General features: G+C 46.1%; 1 protein-coding gene across 1 annotated transcript; it reads left to right on the top strand.

Annotated features, from left to right (window-relative positions):
* The first annotated feature begins 2,209 nt into the window (after positions 1 to 2,209).
* Positions 2,210 to 6,087, top strand: LOC146179058 (DNA-binding protein inhibitor ID-1-like). Its single transcript, XM_084579839.1, has 5 exons — positions 2,210 to 2,704; positions 3,788 to 4,150; positions 4,287 to 4,363; positions 4,888 to 4,991; positions 5,601 to 6,087. The coding sequence occupies exons 1-2, from the start codon at positions 2,369 to 2,371 to the stop codon at positions 3,869 to 3,871; spliced, it is 420 nt and encodes a 139-aa protein (XP_084435965.1). The 5' UTR covers positions 2,210 to 2,368; the 3' UTR covers positions 3,872 to 4,150; positions 4,287 to 4,363; positions 4,888 to 4,991; positions 5,601 to 6,087.
* The last annotated feature ends 11,096 nt before the right edge of the window (positions 6,088 to 17,183 follow it).

Raw genomic sequence — 17,183 nt, 5'->3', positions numbered from 1 at the left:
ATATTCAAAACGAGTTGTGAAAAACACGTTGAGAACTCTGTTTGCGTGAGTAGTACGTGTTTGTTTTGTCGCATATTGTACCGCGGTAACAAGTTGATGAATACTGAGCCGGAGACAAATACGAATATCTTTATTTAACATCAAGATTGTTACATGTTGTTACCATCAAGGATGTTAATGACAGGATAAAACATGATTTAATAGCTTTCTCACCGATATACGTCTCACGCTGATAGCCTTCATAGTTTTTAGGCGCATTAACACTGAGCGACCTGATGCCTGTCAATGTTCCCAAGACCACTGTGAATAAACGTATTGCGTAGTATTTAAATTTGAAACCAATAATTGAAAATAAACGGATTATATCAATTTTGTTAGGCGCAGATATAATGCGGAAGTGATTGACTATTTATCAATCATGAAATCGCAGCCGAACAATTACAAAGGAAAGCAATACAGCTTTCTCAAAAAAATTTGTAGTTGAAGAAAAATTCGTCTTTTGTCTTTGGTGTGCCAATGAATAATTACCCCGCTCTTAAAATGCAATTTGACTCCGTCTTCGGGCATTCCCCTAAACATTGCGCCAGGTCTAGACGTGCGAGCGCTTTATCGGATCAGAGAGCGAAATAATAACTTAAATAGCACAAGTTTGTGCAGTCTCTGACACCGATGCCATTCGCGCAGTTCCAGAAAGAAGGCGGACGCCCTGACGCTGTGTCCGTCCCTCCAGTGTTACATTCCTCATTGCGGTTGATAGGTTCTAATTCCCGTATAGCTTAACTGGGTCTCCAGAAGTGCAACCTCGCTAATTGGAAGCTGTTGCTTAAAGGGTGCAACGGCCGTCCCGTGTAGGTGATTCCTGCACGTGTTTGTAATTTCTCACCTGTTTCGAAAACGACTTCAGGGCTTTCGTGAGCCGTGACTCGTGAGGACACTTAGGAGTGCCACCTGTGTGTGTATGCGTGGAACTGGGGGGGGGGGGGTCGTTTAATTATTGTGCTGCATTCAATATATTGACTTAAACAATAGCCCAGCTCTGTCCCCCATTTCAAGCTCACTCCTATTTCTGCGCTCAAAGGAGTAATGAATGCAGAATGATAGAGTGCAGTAGTGAGTATATGCATATGAAAATTCTAAAGAAAATTTACGTACCATCTGGTACTTCAACACTTCTTAACAGTTTTGCAACGAACAATGGGTATTAAGTATAACTGTCTAGCACAGCACTCGCAAATCATTTCACAAGTTACCCCAGGCAACGAGTATGACCTTGTAGTAGCCAAAGTAGTCAGGACCGTAATGAGATTGGCGGTAGGGAAAAACAGTCAGACGTTCTACCAGTGACGAAGGACGTGGAGAGGATCAAATAACTACAGATTTGCTGAAGGACGGGGCGGATATCGTGCTAGAAAAACTGGCCACCCTGTATAGCAGTGCCTGGTGTCATCGACGGTACCGGAACCATGGAAGAATGCAAACATTATCCTCATTCACAAGAAAGGGGACTCTAAGGAACTTGAAAATTACAGACCAATCAGCTTACTGTCTGTTACGTATAAGGTATTTACTAAGGTAATCGCTAATAGAATCAGGACAATCTTAGACTGCAATCAAGCAAAGGATCAAGCAGGGTTTCGGGAACGGTACTCTACTATCGGTCATATCCATACCATCAATCAGGAGAAGAGATTAAAAAAGACAAAAAACACGGCGCTGTTTAGTGAAGTGTGGTCCCCAACAAAAGGGATCCCACCGCGCACAGGTGTAGCTGAGAGGCTTGACTCATCGAAGAGCGGGAGCACGGTGCAGAAGGCAGTCATACGGCACCGTCCAGACAGCTGGATCGCCACCACCGCCACCACATCGAGTGTGGCGGCAAGAGAATAGGCGCTCACGACTGGCAGAGGGAGAGAGATATATAGAGAGAGAGGGAAAGAGAGAAATTAAATGAAAGCTTTGGAAAACTGCCCCGTAACAGCTCGCAAGGGTGCTACGACAGCCGATGCTTCGAGAGCGGCATGTGGCTCATTCTCGAAGCGAACTAGTGGCGCCACCTGGCTGCAAAACAGAAAACTACAGGTCTCTCGGACGTCGAGCTCTGATTGGCTTGCACCTCCTCAATACCCCGCCCACAGACTTGAGCTTGTGCGACGCCCTCTTGCCGGTATATAAGCTCGCGCACTTTTCTTTTCCGACCAGTCGACTAACCTTCTGAAGGGTCGAAGTGTGGTGGACAGCTCGCGCTTGAGTTTCGTTTCCCGCCTTCATTCAATTTGCTGCCTTAGGAAGTTTTCAGCGCTTTTGCCAGTTCGTCGGCCAGAGTTCTACTCTCGGATTACTGTTCAGTCTAGCGACGACCGGATTAACAATGAAGACACAGCAAGCGATCAGCCGCTGCCTGGCCAAAGTCACCGAGGGCCGCGTCGGTCGCAGGGAGCGCGACCTGATCCACGAAGAGATGCAGTCGCTTCTGGTCAAGCTCAAGGAACTGGTACCCACCATGCCGCGCCACAAGAAACTCTCCAAGCTGGAGATCATCCAGAACGTGATCGACTACATCCTCGACCTGGAGCTGGCGCTCGAATCTCATCCCGCCAACCGCTCCTCACTCGCGCTGGCTGCGGGCACCACTCCAGTGCGTCAGCCTTTGGGCGTACTCCCTCCATCCACCAACGCTACCGCCAACACCTGTTCTGTGCTGGAGGTAGGCCTTCTATTCACCATTGCTCTCTGTTATTCGTTTTTTTTTTCCCCACTAAGTTCGCTTTAAGTTAATAACTTTTCTTGCAACCTATAAGTGTTCACTTCACAACTGGGGTTGAAAAAGTCGAATGAATAGTGAAGAACCTTGCCAACAGTTTTTAGTGATCACAGGCCTTTTTGTTGCTCTCTGCACGTTTCTGTGGCTTGTTCTGTCGCGTTGTGGATCAACTTCGTCCGCTGCCGATGATGCAAGTAAAGTGGCGTGCCTAGTTTCTAATTCACACCAGCAGTTTGTACGTACCCGCAATTTTGGTAACCTGAGCTTGAATTTGCTGGAGACAGCTGCAGTTTGCAAGTGAGTAGCGATTGCGGCACGTGTAACGAGTGTGGTTCTTAGCTCCCATACAGCACCGTTGATATGCAAAGGAAAGATCTGCACGCTAATTACAAAGTGCCTTCGAGCGTCATTCTCTGTGGAGTGACATTAGTGGACTAGACTGCAGTTGAGTGTGCTCGCAACAAGTCATGACACTGCCGACGTCGTACTTGGATGTTTCTTAGGTCGATCAACTCTTGTATAGGCACTTGCCGTAGATACCGTGCGGTGTTTTCTTCGTCTTGCACTGGAGCCAAAAACACGTTTCACTTGCTATTATAAACGTTGGAACCCTTCAACCCAACGTTCGGCATGAATTGGTATGTTTCTGGCAAGCTAAGGGTATGCGACTGTAGCGAGATGTCAGCTTGATTCTTCATCTTGTTTCGCTGGTTGTGCACACCAAAGCTAACAAAAATATGTTGTATCTCTACTGAGTCTTCTTCACCACCACGTTTTGCTTTTTTTTTTAATTTTTGAAAGGTAGTCTATACGAATATGCCCTTTTTAGCAATAGTAAGGACGTTTATTTGCATAACAGAAAAATAGCTTTTTGTCATATACTTGTCCTGCTAACTTTGTGCGCAAAGTCTGCATGTGGGTTGGTCTGGAGTGATTATGTCGCCTAAAGCGATGTTTACCACGCGTTACGTTTTTGTTCGGTAGTTCACTGCTGATCATCTCGTTCTTCCTGTTGTGCACCTGCAGGTAACGAACGCTGAAAAGGCAGTCGGCCACCTCGGCGAGTTGGTGTCTGCAGCAGTAACGTCGCCACGCCCAGTCTCTTGCTAGGACCTCCTTTTCAGTCCGCTCGGAGCATGCCTCTGCAGTCCCTGACAAGGCAGCTCCGGGCCGGGTCATGCAAGGCTGGCCATTCGCTTCGGCAGTATGGACCAAGACGTCCAGCTCCGAAGACGACCAAGCAGCTGGTTCATAGGCAAAGAATGCTCTGACCTTAAGCCTCCCCCAGACAAGCGCCATCACAAGAAGGCAACCACACTCAGCCAAGCAAATCCGGACACCGGGGTTCTGCAGACTGCCGGGCATATGACGACTTGTCCAAGCGCTGAGGTTAGTATCTTTATCTCTTTGTGTTAGATTGGGGCGTATACATGGCGCGTAATGTTCGGTGCCTGGTATTATGTTCTACAGGCATTCACTTTACACTTCCTAACACGCGTTTTTCACGTTTTATTCCGATTCTCAGGTGCGGCACTGATACCGCCAAGGAGAAAAACATGGCTGATCTGGCTGGCCATGACACCAATGGAGCGTCCCACCTAGGTGAGCACTGCTTTCTCCATTGTGCAACTCAAAGCGCGGCTTGCGTTTGTTCTATTATCATGGCCCTTCTAACTGAGGTTACCATGAAGTAAGCTTAAGGCGAGAGCTTTTGATGATTCATATTCATGAGAAAATGTGTCCCGCTTTTGCGGCGGCTCTGATTGGCCGAGGAGGGATGACGTCATAGAGCTCTCGACCAATCAGAGAGCACTACCACTGTATGCGCGAATGTGTGCCTTATATGGCCACATATGTCAATCAATGACCAATTATTAATGAATTACTATCGATGATTGGTTAAGTAATTCATAAAATAATTAATTACGTCAGTTGTGTAGCGGAATGCGGTACACAGACTTTCGCCTTTCACTACTATAGTCGCTAAAGTTCCTCATAATCTTTTTAAGAGACCATGTCCACTTCTTTTAGAAAGTCATGAGGCCTGTCTGTGTGATAACAACGTTAAAATCTTTTTTCCTAAAAGATGCTGTTGCTTATGTGCTATTTTGCTTATTAATTTCCAGTGACCTCACAGCAACAGCAAAGGCACCCTACCAGTGGCATAGTCTTTCAAGTCGGGCGGTAGTCACTGGATTGAGCAACAAACGTCCATGTGTTGCACTCAGCGGTAAGTGTAATAACTGTTACATCGTTTCTTCCCAATTTGTAAAACAAACTGACACAATCACCTCATATAAGGTCAAATAAGACATGAATTAGGACATTTATTTATAATGGAATGTCTGGTCCAAGCAGCAGCTCTGTTAAGATAGAATGCCAGAATTTTTATTGGGTGCAACTGGCATAAAATCAATTAAGCTCTGACTGCGCAAAAACAGAAGCGCTGTGACCCAAACAAATATAAACGTCAAGACTTAAATGTGTGTTTATAGATTGTAAAGATCACTGCCCCCCAGCTTTGTTCGCTAGCGAGCCATCCTAAAACCATGCTTTTGTAAACCATTAGAAACGATGACGATTTCAGGCTATTGACTGTTTTTTTTTTTTCAGCTTAGGCGGCGCGACTTCTTACTTTAATCTCTTAGTGAATGTCAGGAGCACAGTTTGGGGGTGGAGGTTTTTTTTTATTATTATTATTTTTTTAAAGGAATAAATTCCTTATTTTTTGTGCATGAGGGCAGCATTTAGTACCCTAAATACATCCTTCTGCGTTCGAGTTCGGAGAGCAGCGAATTTTCTTCTTTGACCTTTACATGTTTCTTTTGACCTCTTGCAGGCTGCCGCCCTGATTAAGGAGGCAAGAACAATGTGGAACATATGCCTACCGCCGTATGACACCAAGCCACCCATGAGCAGCCAGAGAAAAACGGAGACGCCAGGTCCACCTCGGGCCTTGAACCTGTCTAATATTTAGGCGAATAAAAAAAATAGTCAGTAAAATCGCCTACAGTTGACCATTGTATAAAGGAAAAAAAAGAGAGGCTTAATTCTTGCTGACAATTCTTGCTTTTTCCTTTTGAACATTGCATGTATGCCGCTGCCGGTTTTGCTTGCCTATTCTTGCTGCGTCAGAAGTGAGTGCTTTTCTGACTGATCATTCATCTTGTCCAAGCAAATACGGGGCGTGAGAAATTTCTTCCTGTGGACAAAAAAATATACACTCAACTTTCTCGAAATTCGCCCCCGTCGATCACATGCCCGCAAGTGGTGTATTGCCGGCAGAGTCCGCTTTCTGGTGCACCGCTTTGGTGTCGTGGCAAAATGTATACCAGATAAGCTCCCCGCGCACCTCCTTATCTATATCTTATCTATATTTAACTGTACGCAGAGGAATCCACAAGTAACACCGTTGTGCTGGAAGGGCTCGTAGCATACTCTTCCGTTAGCAGGTAAATCGATGGAAGATCAATTCCGATATTCTGCCATGCAGAAGTCTGATTCTCTGGTGAGGAGCTGAACAAAAACGATGGATGATAATGTAATAAATTACGTAATAATACCAGAGCATGCCTACTGAAACGGTCGTACCCCAAACTGCGACAAAACCGGGACACGCCAGAGATTTCTCCAACCGTAATCGCACACAGTCCACCCTTGTTGGCACAAGTCCAAATAGCCTCGCCAAGCAACAATGGCATACATACTCCCTTCACACCATGCATTGATGACCAGCTGCAGTATGTCCCCATTTAGAAGCTGCAGTGCGGCTTGTGCGCCAGCCAGGGCAAGATGGCCCAAAAAGGTTCCAGCTGGGAGCCTGACTGTCCGGCGCCTGACCAGACACAATTGTCACACTGGGACCAATTTTTCAACTTGCAATTATCTTGCTGTCACCACCTACCGTATGCATGCTTAGGCAACTCAAAAAGACCCCGCCTTTCTTTTTTCGAATGGTCCTGAAGTGACTCGAACTGAAGGCCCCCTGGTGAATGGGATGAGGGTAGTTTAACCATGTATCTTTCCACAAGCAACTCCCGCTCTGCCTGGTACTAGGAACAAGTTCCGGCAGAGGGTGGGAAAGGTCATTTTCAACTGATGCCGCACCTGTGCACGGGAGAGGAAACCGCTCAGGACAATATATTTTGTTTTGCGTAGACGTTGCTTTGAAGGTGAAGGCGTTTTGTGCATACATCGATGAACAGCACGAGCATTGTCTGCAGCGAGGTGGGAACTGATACAGCCTCAACGAAGGGCGTATTATTGGTGGAATGGACTATATCACATTTGGAAAATGCAGTCGCGCAGTTTATCGAAACCTAGCTTTCCCCATTGCACACCTCGAAAACAAAGCAGAAAAGACAATGCTCTCAGGGCTTATTTTAAGCTTGAAATATTGCTCCCTATTCAAGTTACGCATCAGTCTCTTAGGTAAAAGCAAAAATAGGAAGAAATAATTGTTCATCCTCGGCATAACTTGTGCATGTATCACCAAAATTTCTTACGTCACTGTTTTAATACACGAAAAGACAGCGCTACTGTGTGATGTTGCACTTCTTACTTGAAGAGACTATGTCTCTCTATCTCTGCTTTTGATAGTGATAAGATTCATGACAAGTGAAATATGCTGTAACTTGAACTTGCCCTCAAGATGGCCGTAAGGGTGATCTGATCATTTTGCCCGGAATGGGTCTTGGTATTTAAATTACAGCATGCTAGAACTGAAGTGGAACTGACAGGATGAAGAACATTTTCGCACGGCCTTTCAACATCAGCAAAGAGCGAGCGATAATATTCATATTGTCACCAACACACGTAGCAAGCAGCACAACAACCGAGCTGGCCCTTTTTAATCAAGCGAAAACTCGAGAGAGACGAGGAAGACGCTTAGCCACGTGCCAAGACATTCGGCCACTTGGTGGCGCCAGAAGATGGTCAGTGGTGTGGCATTGCCCCCCTTCGAAGGGGCATCGACCCGATGCCGCAAGCGTAGGGGAATAGTCGAAAAGCGGGGCAAGTTATAGGGGAAAGTCTCTGGCTCTGGTTTGGACCCTGAAATGGTTTAACGATTGTAGTATGGCTTCATTCTTGCAACGTGAACTATTTCAGATTTCGGCTGCCGAGAGGAGCGTACAGTGCCTTGTGGTAGCACCTCGTAGTTCACCGCGCTGAGTCGGCGGAGCACCTCATAAGGTCCAAAGTATCGCCGCAGAAGCTTTTCAGAGCGCCCTCGCAACCGTATTGGGCTCCATACCCAGACTTGGTCGCCGGGCGTGTAAGTCACCTCTCGGTGTCGCAGGTTGTAGCGCTGGGCGTCGTGTACTTGTTGGTGCCGAATTCGCTGTCGGGCAAGCTGGCGTGCAGCTTCTGCGTCACGAATAAATTCGTCAGCCCCCACGACAGTGGAGGGAGCAGAATCTGGAAGAAGCATAGCATCCAGCGTAGTCAAGGGTTCGCGTCCATGAACCAAATGAAATGGAGTGAAGCGTGTTGTTTCCTGGAGTGCAGTGTTGTATGCGAACGTGATGTACGGCAAAATTCGGTCCCAGTTCCCATGATCGTCGTCTACATACATAGAAATCATATCGGCCTTGTCGAACTTGTCCGTGGCCAAGCCAACGTGCTAGTGACAAACTTCACATGTGAACCCCAACATTTGACGGCGAACACGACGGTCGCTTATTTTGAAGAACTCAGAGAATGTACAGGCCAGTACGCTTTATCCAACACGTCAGACCCCGACAATGCGACGCCTACAGCCATTCAGACTGATGTGAACCCGAACCTCTTGCCCAGTGAGAAACGCTGCATAGAGAATCTTGTCAATTCGTTTCGAGATTGTTTTGCATCAACCTCCAAGGTCCGACAGACGCCACTAACGAAGCACCGAATTATAGTTGCCGATGACCAACGTCCACTATGTCAGCGTCCTTACCGCGTGTCTTCAAAAGAACGTGATGCCATCCGCCGCCAAGTAACAGAAATGCTCCAGGACGACGTTATCCAACCGTCGACGAGCCCCTGGGCTTCGCCTGTTGTCCTCGTCGCAAAGAAGGATGGAACCTTGAGGTTTTGCGTGGATTACAGACGCCTCAACAACGTCACGAAAAAGGATGTGTACCCCCTGCCACGCATAGACGATTCCCTCGATCGCCTTCGCCATGCCACTTACTTTTCGTCCCTTGACCTCCGCAGTGGATATTGGCAAATAGAGGTTGACGAGCGAGACCGTGAGAAGACGCTTAGCCACGTGCCAAGACATTCGGCCACTTGGTGGCGCCAGAAGATGGTCAGTGGTGTGGCATTATGAAATAATTTCGATGGTAGAAGGGAGCAAATTTTTATTTGCGGCTCAAATAGATCGAGTAGACCATCTAAACGCGGCTGATTCAAATGTGTGCCATGTAACCAATGACATGGTTTGTTAAGATTTATCTTTTTATACGCGCTATCATTATTACCTATTTATAACGCCCGTACAAATTGATGCCAATTTTGTTTTAACGTGCGCTCCCAAAGTATTTCTCAGTTAAATTGTATATGTAACCTGTTTCAACCGAATACAATTCCGCGATCTGTGGCTGTATTAGCGGCAATAAGTGCATTTGTCCCAGCCCATTAAGGCCTGCTGACTATAAAGGAATGTAATTTATATTCTGAATGACGTAAATTAGACATCAGCGATGCTAATACACAGAACGCCATGAAGTAGAGAACTTGGGCATAACAAAATGCCCCCCCCCCCCCCCCCCCTCCTTTCTTCAAAGAAAAAAGAAGAGACCTTGGGTGCGATTCTCGGGAAAGTGAGTAGCGAAAGCATGAAGTTATCGTGATGGGAAGTAAAATATTGGTAGAACGAAGTAAACACTTTAGAGAAGGTATAGGTTAGGAAAAATGGCTATCCAACTTGGTGTAATCATCCGGCTACCTTAAGCTCACATATATTTCTTCAGATCCCTTACAGAAGAGAGTAGCACCTAATACTAAACTGAATTGCTCGTAATGTCTTCATTTATAGTGTAGCGACTTACTGCGAAGCTTGCAAGCCTGAACTGCTCATTTAATCCCTTCCCTTATTAGAGCTGCAACTTAATTACTGCGGAGCCGTACACAGTAGGAAATGTAAAGCCATAAACGCTGCAGAAGGACCCACATTATCGAGTTCAATGCACGGGCTCGACAGCAATCTTTCGTGGTCGCCCACCACCAATTTGGTCGGTAACCCCTTGGTCGATGATACGAAGACCCCAGTGTATGTACACGCGTTGCATAAAGCAATGACCGCGAGCTGACTTCACCCCGCTGAGCGCCCCTCTCCTTCTAGGAGAAAACACCTGCCACTGTTTCGCATCTCGAACGGTCCAGATTACATCGAGGAAGCACGCACACACATATACAGCGAGAGCAGGCGATCGAGGGGCGAAGGAGGGTGGCCGTGTTATTGGCTCCCGCGAAAAGCCGGTGACCCCAAGATATCACCGCGAACTCGGCGTCCAATCATCCGGGACCGGGTCGAAAGAAACCGATCAAGATAGAGAAAGGTGCGCAAGTAGAAAATGCGAGAGAAGTAAGTGTCCGCGTGATAAAGCCTCTCGTTCCGGGGGAGTGGGTCTGAGCCGGCAAAGACCTTCGCGTAGGAATTTCAACGACAGGTGCAAAACGGGCGACATCGCGTGCGATGTCAAGGAAACGAGTTTGGGCGCCTAAAAGGGGGCCGATGGGGCACTCGAGTTGGCGCGTTGCAGCTTATTGCAGGCATCCGACAGGCAGGCTCAGAGGCCAAACAGCGTGGCCTCGGTGACGGGAATGATGGGGGTGAAACAACTTGAAAACGTTTTTCCAGGGTACGCACGCTGTACCTTGGAATGCAATTGCGCAAAAGGCCGAGAATAAATGAGAAGGTGAACATAAAACCAGCGCTGTCATATGACCAGCTTTCCTGCAGCTGTAGGCCCGACGTATTTGCTTTCCTATGTCGATGTTATCCTGTGTCTGGTTCGCTCCATTGTTTTTATTCTATGTGTTCGCCCTTTTCTTTGCCAGAGAAGGCCCGAATATTTCCGATCTGGCGCGCAACAAATACGTAGACCCAGAAATTCGCACAAAGAACTTCAGTGCATGCAAAAAGATTTGCGTGCAAAGATCGGCCACAAGGAGTAATGCATATGCGTATTCACACACGTGAGCAGTCTCGAATGTCTCTGAGATTTTTTGTATTTATGTGTAACATGGTTTAGACTTCGATACAGTAAACCGTACTTTGTTGCTTAACAACAATGTTCTCGCAGACTTTCACGTTTCTTTTGCGGCTCCTATTTGTGTATTTCCAAGATTGATATAAATATGTACCGGTGTTAATGAACAGGCATCTGGTACAAAGCAGCGAACGATTAGCCACAGGTGTTTGCATTGGGTCTTCTTCCTTATAGTTTTTTTTTTCATAAGCTATGTAGCTGCTGTCATATAGAGCTTTTCGCTTTCGCTCTATTGCGAGCACAATAGAATATTGAAAAACTTGCGCAATGTTCAGGGTCACAATAAAACGCTCTCTATGCTTACACCTGATTCCATCAGTTGTACTACAAAAGATATAATTTGGAATGTGATGAAAAAAATTGCTCTATTACTTCACGAACCGCAAAAACTGCTCTATCCCACCTCCAAGAAAGAAATTATAACTCTTGAAAGCCATATCAGAGCTTTGGGCCCCCCTTCTTTTTCTAAAGTTATATACGTGTATCTACCTATACCTCTTCTCGAGGTGTTTAGAATTCAAACCATAGGTAAAGCAGTCATTAGCCGAAAGGGCGCAGAATAAGTTCACTTGCACGCCCCGTTTGACCTTCCACAAAAACGACACAAGTGGTCTTTCGAATTTGGGACGTCTCTCAGTGCGGTCGTGTCAAGTTCAGACAGATGTCGTCTTCCTTTACAAGCTGGTTGATGGTGACCTTTCGTACTTTGACGTGATTAATATTCATAACGTCTGCGCTCTAAACAAAGTGCCCAGTTAAATAGGCCTTTCATAACCCATACCTAGATCACTGCCTTCATGTAATGCTTGCACCGTTCGTCTAGACATATTTCAAAGCTATAGAAAAAAAGTTGGTGTCCGCTAGCAAACTAAACTGTGTGACATATTTTACATTAGTGAATAGCGTTTAGCGCCCCAAAGCGATTCAGTCTGTGATGATCGCCGTATGTGTGGGGCTTCCGATAATTTTCGTCACCTACAGTAGTTATAATATGCACCGGCATCACACACTACAAGAATGCCTTGCATTTCGCCTCCACAGAAACTTGGCCGCCGCGAAGGGGATCAAACCCGAGCTTCACTGCTCTGCAGTAGGGTTCTCTATAGCAACACCGCGGCGGGAACAATTGCGCTGTTAAGCAATATTCTTTCTCTTTGCTTCTCATTTTTATGTTGCTCTATAGAGCTTTCTGTACTGTTTTGCCACCTTAACAGTGAATGTTTTGTTCGCTTCAGTGTTTTTCGCTCTGTGGAAACGTGTGTGCATTGTTTGCCCACGGCGTACGAGTACACTGACTACCAAGACCTTATGGTTTTCTAAGCACCACAAGTAAACGATATTTTTTATTGTGATGCAATAGTACACAAAGAAATCAGCTATACGCTGTTCATATTTTGTAATAGAGAAGAATGGGTTCACCCTCCTGCCGAAAACCGTACATAAAAAAATGAGAGCATGTAGCGGAAATTAACCCATGGAGGAATCTTCAAGAAATGTCGCCACAATCGACTCGCTTAGCAAATTTTAAAGAAAGCAGACCTTCCTTCTAGATGCAATAGAACGTTTGTTTACCTTAGTTTTAATGGCAGCTTGAAAAACGGTAAGACTAGTAAATGTTATATTGTTATACGCAGTGCGGTAACAAAATAAGCTAATCACTTGAACGAGTACAGATTTCGCCACGACATATTCAGAAACTGCCTTTTACCGCAAGTTATCAGTGAGTGGCTCTAGCCTGCCTTGCGACGCTGTCAAGAATCCACAGCGCATCACTCGAAGCTTTCGTTGCTTCCCTCTTACTCTCTCTCTCTCTACACACACACACACACACACTAACAAACAAACACGCGCGCGCGCACACACACATATGTATAGTATTCGTTCTTTATCCTTTCTATGGGCGATGACACCTTTCTACCTCAATCCTTTGGTAACGGCGAAATTTTTAAGCCGAAAGATGTGACGGCTCATACTGTCGGCCTCGTATCTGTCACACAATTCCTTCACAATACAGCTGATGTGAGGTCACATCCGGTTAAGGGGCAATTTCTAAAATTAAGTAATCAGGAGTCTGGTCAAATTTATGACGTCATCGACGTAATTCAGTATTAGGGATACCATAACAATAATTGGCCGATACTAATAATTAATTATTAATAATTAATTGATTGACAGTTTGAACCGGGAATCGTACTTCCATCCCTCGGATCCCCAGCCTAGGGATGGATTCTCTTTGTCTACCGTGAGCATGATAGTAGCGATGACAAGACGCTGCAGTTAGTGATAACGACAATGATGACATTAGCGATTAAATGACGGTGCATTTAATTGATAATGAGAGCAAACGTCATGCAGCGTGTGCACCACCAACACCCAGACTTTCGCATTTCTGCTTTGTAGATTCCACAGTGCTTTCGGAATTTTTTCAACAGTTGCTGCATCCCATTTCTTGCTCACTGAATGTATAGTGTCAATCACTTATTAATATTTTTGTTTTGAACTAATGTTATTTTCAAGCATTTACATAATTATTATTCAATGAAATATAATTGCACAAACATTCAAACAACCGGATTGCTTTAAAGTCCTTGCAAACTTTGGCATTACATCTTTTAGTGTGTAAGCTTTAAGATGCCCCTTGTCTGCAACGACATCAATCTTCAGCCGAATGGTATATGTTCGGACATATAAGCACTGCAAAAATTTTTGTCTCCTTCTCCGGTTGAAAAGTGTAATTTGTTAGCAGGACGTGGCACGTCTGTCATATATGCTCTCATTCAAGGCACGTCCCAATAGTGGCAGTATCGTCCCCAGTTGTCCGTTGATAAATGATGCAACAAGCGGCACCATGCCTTGTGGCGTGATGATCGAGGAATTAAACACGCCCCAGATTGCTCTCGCAGGCGGGGCTCGCATGGCAGAGACGCAGAACCCTCCATCCGCGCGGCAAGTACGGTACGGCAAGAAGCAGCCAACGACCGGGAGTCGGGCGAAAGCGTGCAGGTGCACCTGCCGGTCGTTTATATCCTGCGTGCCTTTCTCTCGCAGTGCTCCGCTCGACACAGGGGGCCGCTGTCGGCGTCGAAGACAAGTCCATGTTGTACGGGTGCGACATGTAGCCTGGGCGGCTGAATTCGAAGACCCTTATAACTTGTGCCCCTTCATTGTGCCCCCAAAGTAGGCTTAGTGGATTACACAGTTGCTTTGGGCGCGAGCTTATGTATCGCGCCCTGTACGTACGAGTGGCAAATAAGTGACCGGGGAGAAAAAGGTCTTAGATCGTATACTGGCGACTGGTCTAGTTGAAGGCATGCATTGGTGTGTGCCCCATGGAGGTCGGCTCACTCGGTTCGGTGGATAAATTGACACGGGGCCATATTTAGGTTGGTGGCTTCACCTGCTGTTTGCTGTTGCGCCGGAAAGAGCGCAGGAATGTTACTTGAGGTAGTAAATGGTAATTCCATGTAAACTTACAGCCTGCATTTGCAGTCGTCGCGCGTGTGGTGTTCTACGCGAGGTGAAAGAACTGTTACCTATGTACTCCGAGAAATGATATAATAACAAGATTAAGAAGATGAAATTGACGGAATGTATACGTAGTAGCCAGACGGAGATCATATATAGCTGGATAGAATTTTTGCACTTCAAAGGAGTTCAAACACAGCATAGCAGCTTTGCATTGGCTGGGGCAATCTGAGGCAATTCTTGTTAAGAATTAGCAGGGAGACTTGTCATTCCAAGCTGTGCAGGAGCAATACCAGCTTTGCATTGGCTGGGGCAATCTGAGGCAATTCCTGTTAAGAATCAGCAGGACGACTTGTCATTCCAAGCTGTGCAGGAGCAATAGCAGCTTTGCATTGGCTGGGGCAATCTGAGGCAATTCCTGTTAAGAATTAGCAGGGAGACTTCTCATTCCAAGCTGTGCTGGAGCAATAGCAGCTTTGCATTGGCTGGGGCAATCTGAGGGAGTCTTGTTAAGAATTAGCAGGGAGACTTGTCATTCCAAGCTGTGCAGGAGCAATATGTGATGTAGCACATAGCCATAGGCATGCTTTAAAACTGTGGAGGGGGAGGGGGGCAGGAGAGTACCGCTCCTCCCTCCCCTTCCAAAACCTAAGTGGGCGCCAAGTTTGTCCGCTACCTTTACTCTGTCGAACCACTGCCGCCTGTTTAAAAAGTGCAGAGTCACGCCACGCAGGTTTTGTTGTCAGTAATAGTGGTTGAGAACACGGGATGTTGCGAGAAGTGCTTATATCTATTTCCACCTTTGCCTCCGGAAAGCCGGAGACTCGAGGAACCGTTGTGAGGTGCGTCATTCTGAATTCTGCATCCATGGCGAAGCTCGGTTTGTTTTTAAGCGCTAAATGTTTTGTATATGTTGCAATTCCATCACAACAAAATAACTGTCATTTAACCATTCCTCATATTTGCGCTGCACTGGGGTTGTAGGGGCCTTGGTGGGGGGGGGGGGGGGGGCAGCTGCACTGGAACTTGGCTCCTCTCCCTAATGGAGAACGTGATGCACGCCTATGTGCATGCATGCTCCCCCTAATGCAGTTGGCTATGTACGTATAGTTGATCAGTGGTGATACAGGGCAAGAATATTTCAACGCCAGATAAATTTACGTCATCTTTTAAGAGGCGCAGAAATAAATATCCCATTAAGGCAAAGGAGAACATGAAAACATGAACATGATACGCTGGGTACCAGAAAGACATACGACGGAAGCCAACCGAAACGGAAGCAGAACCAAGGAAAGCATGGCAGATTGTTAAGCTTTTTAATGTGCCTGTATAAACCTTATGGGCGAGATAGACAGATAAAGAGGAGGAGAGATGTTAACCTGAAAGAAGGCCCGGTTGGCTGCCCTGCACAGGGGAAGAGGCATATAGGGATTAAAAATGGGAAGGGGTGAAGGACACAGTCATAACTTGTCCCTTAACCTGTAGTAATGTTCATTAATGGGAGAACAATAGTGTAATCACTTATGGACTAAGGAAAGTCGATTAGAGTCTAGAAGAAAAACAACCGCTTGCGCGGAGGAAATGATTCGCTAATGCTTCGATTATCATCGGTGTCAGCTAATTGTGTGGCGGACAACAACGATGTATAAAATTGCGTAAAACCCCTTTAGGTTTCTTATACAGCTATAAGATGCGGCGCGCAATAGAGATAATCGGGGGGGGGGGGGGGGGGGGCGACCTTTTCGAGGAAGCCAGGTTCAGCGAAGCGTAACGCAGACGCTTTCATCTGCTCTCCTCCAGTACTCCGACCGCCTTTATATGCAGGTTAAAGGCGACCTGCGAGCTCGACCGAAGCGCCGCAGCCGGTTTAGCAATGGTTACACTGCGGATCGCTGACCTGCCCGGAAAGAATCCTCTCTGTCCCTTCCAACTCAGCCGCCGCGACTATCCGGTCAACGCCCCTGCTCGCTGTCTCCTGGCGAACATTACACAGTTGAAGCGGTAACATTTCTTTCTTTCTTCCTCTCTTTCGCTTCTGTTGCACCTGGTTTAAGCTCTTTGCATCCGCCTGATGTGTACTTAAAAATAAAAGGAAAAGGGATATGCAGAGTTTGGCCACCGCGTTCTCAGGAACTCGTCGCCTCCTGATACACGTATAGTGGACGCAAGTGAGGGACGACAGACGGCGGGGACGTAAGGTGCGAAGAAAAATTAATTAAAATAGATGTGAATAGTGTGTCGCGTGCACTTAGCAATTCACATCATGTGTGAAGGAGTGCCATTAAGATAATATGAAGGAAGAGCGTTAGATGCACGGGAAACACGCAAAGCTTTACATTTATTAATGTTTAATTCCATATTCCATGCATTGCACCAGTCTGACACCAAATTGAGGTCTGACTGGAGAGTGTCAGTATCGTTATAACGTTATTTATTTCCCGAAATATTACACAATCATCAGCAAAAATTCAGCATCCTTGAATGAGTCGTTTTTGTGGGCCCGTTCATTTCAAAATATAGTGTGCCGAATGAAGTTTTTATTTAGGGACGCGAGAATAAATCATGTCGCGAATTTCGATACTAAACCTGAAGCTGAGCGTAGGGATATTGATTCTCTTAAAAAGTGCGTAATCAGTATAAAAAAATAAATGCGCAGTTTTAAGTATTTATAAACAAGGTGCCACCGTAACCAACTGAATACT

This window comes from Amblyomma maculatum, chromosome 9 (assembly GCF_055883805.1).
Source record: "Amblyomma maculatum isolate TAMU_Amacu chromosome 9, ASM5588380v1, whole genome shotgun sequence".
Taxonomy (NCBI): Eukaryota; Metazoa; Arthropoda; class Arachnida; order Ixodida; family Ixodidae; genus Amblyomma; species Amblyomma maculatum.
This window is presented reverse-complemented; position numbering and strand designations above follow the sequence as displayed.

Bases quoted from the DNA above. Each gene is read 5' to 3' on its own strand.
- LOC146179058 (XM_084579839.1), top strand. From the start codon at position 2,369: ATGAAGACACAGCAAGCGATCAGCCGCTGCCTGGCCAAAGTCACCGAG. The intron at 2,705-3,787 runs GTAGGCCTTCTA...GTGCACCTGCAG, and splicing joins ACACCTGTTCTGTGCTGGAG to GTAACGAACGCTGAAAAGGC.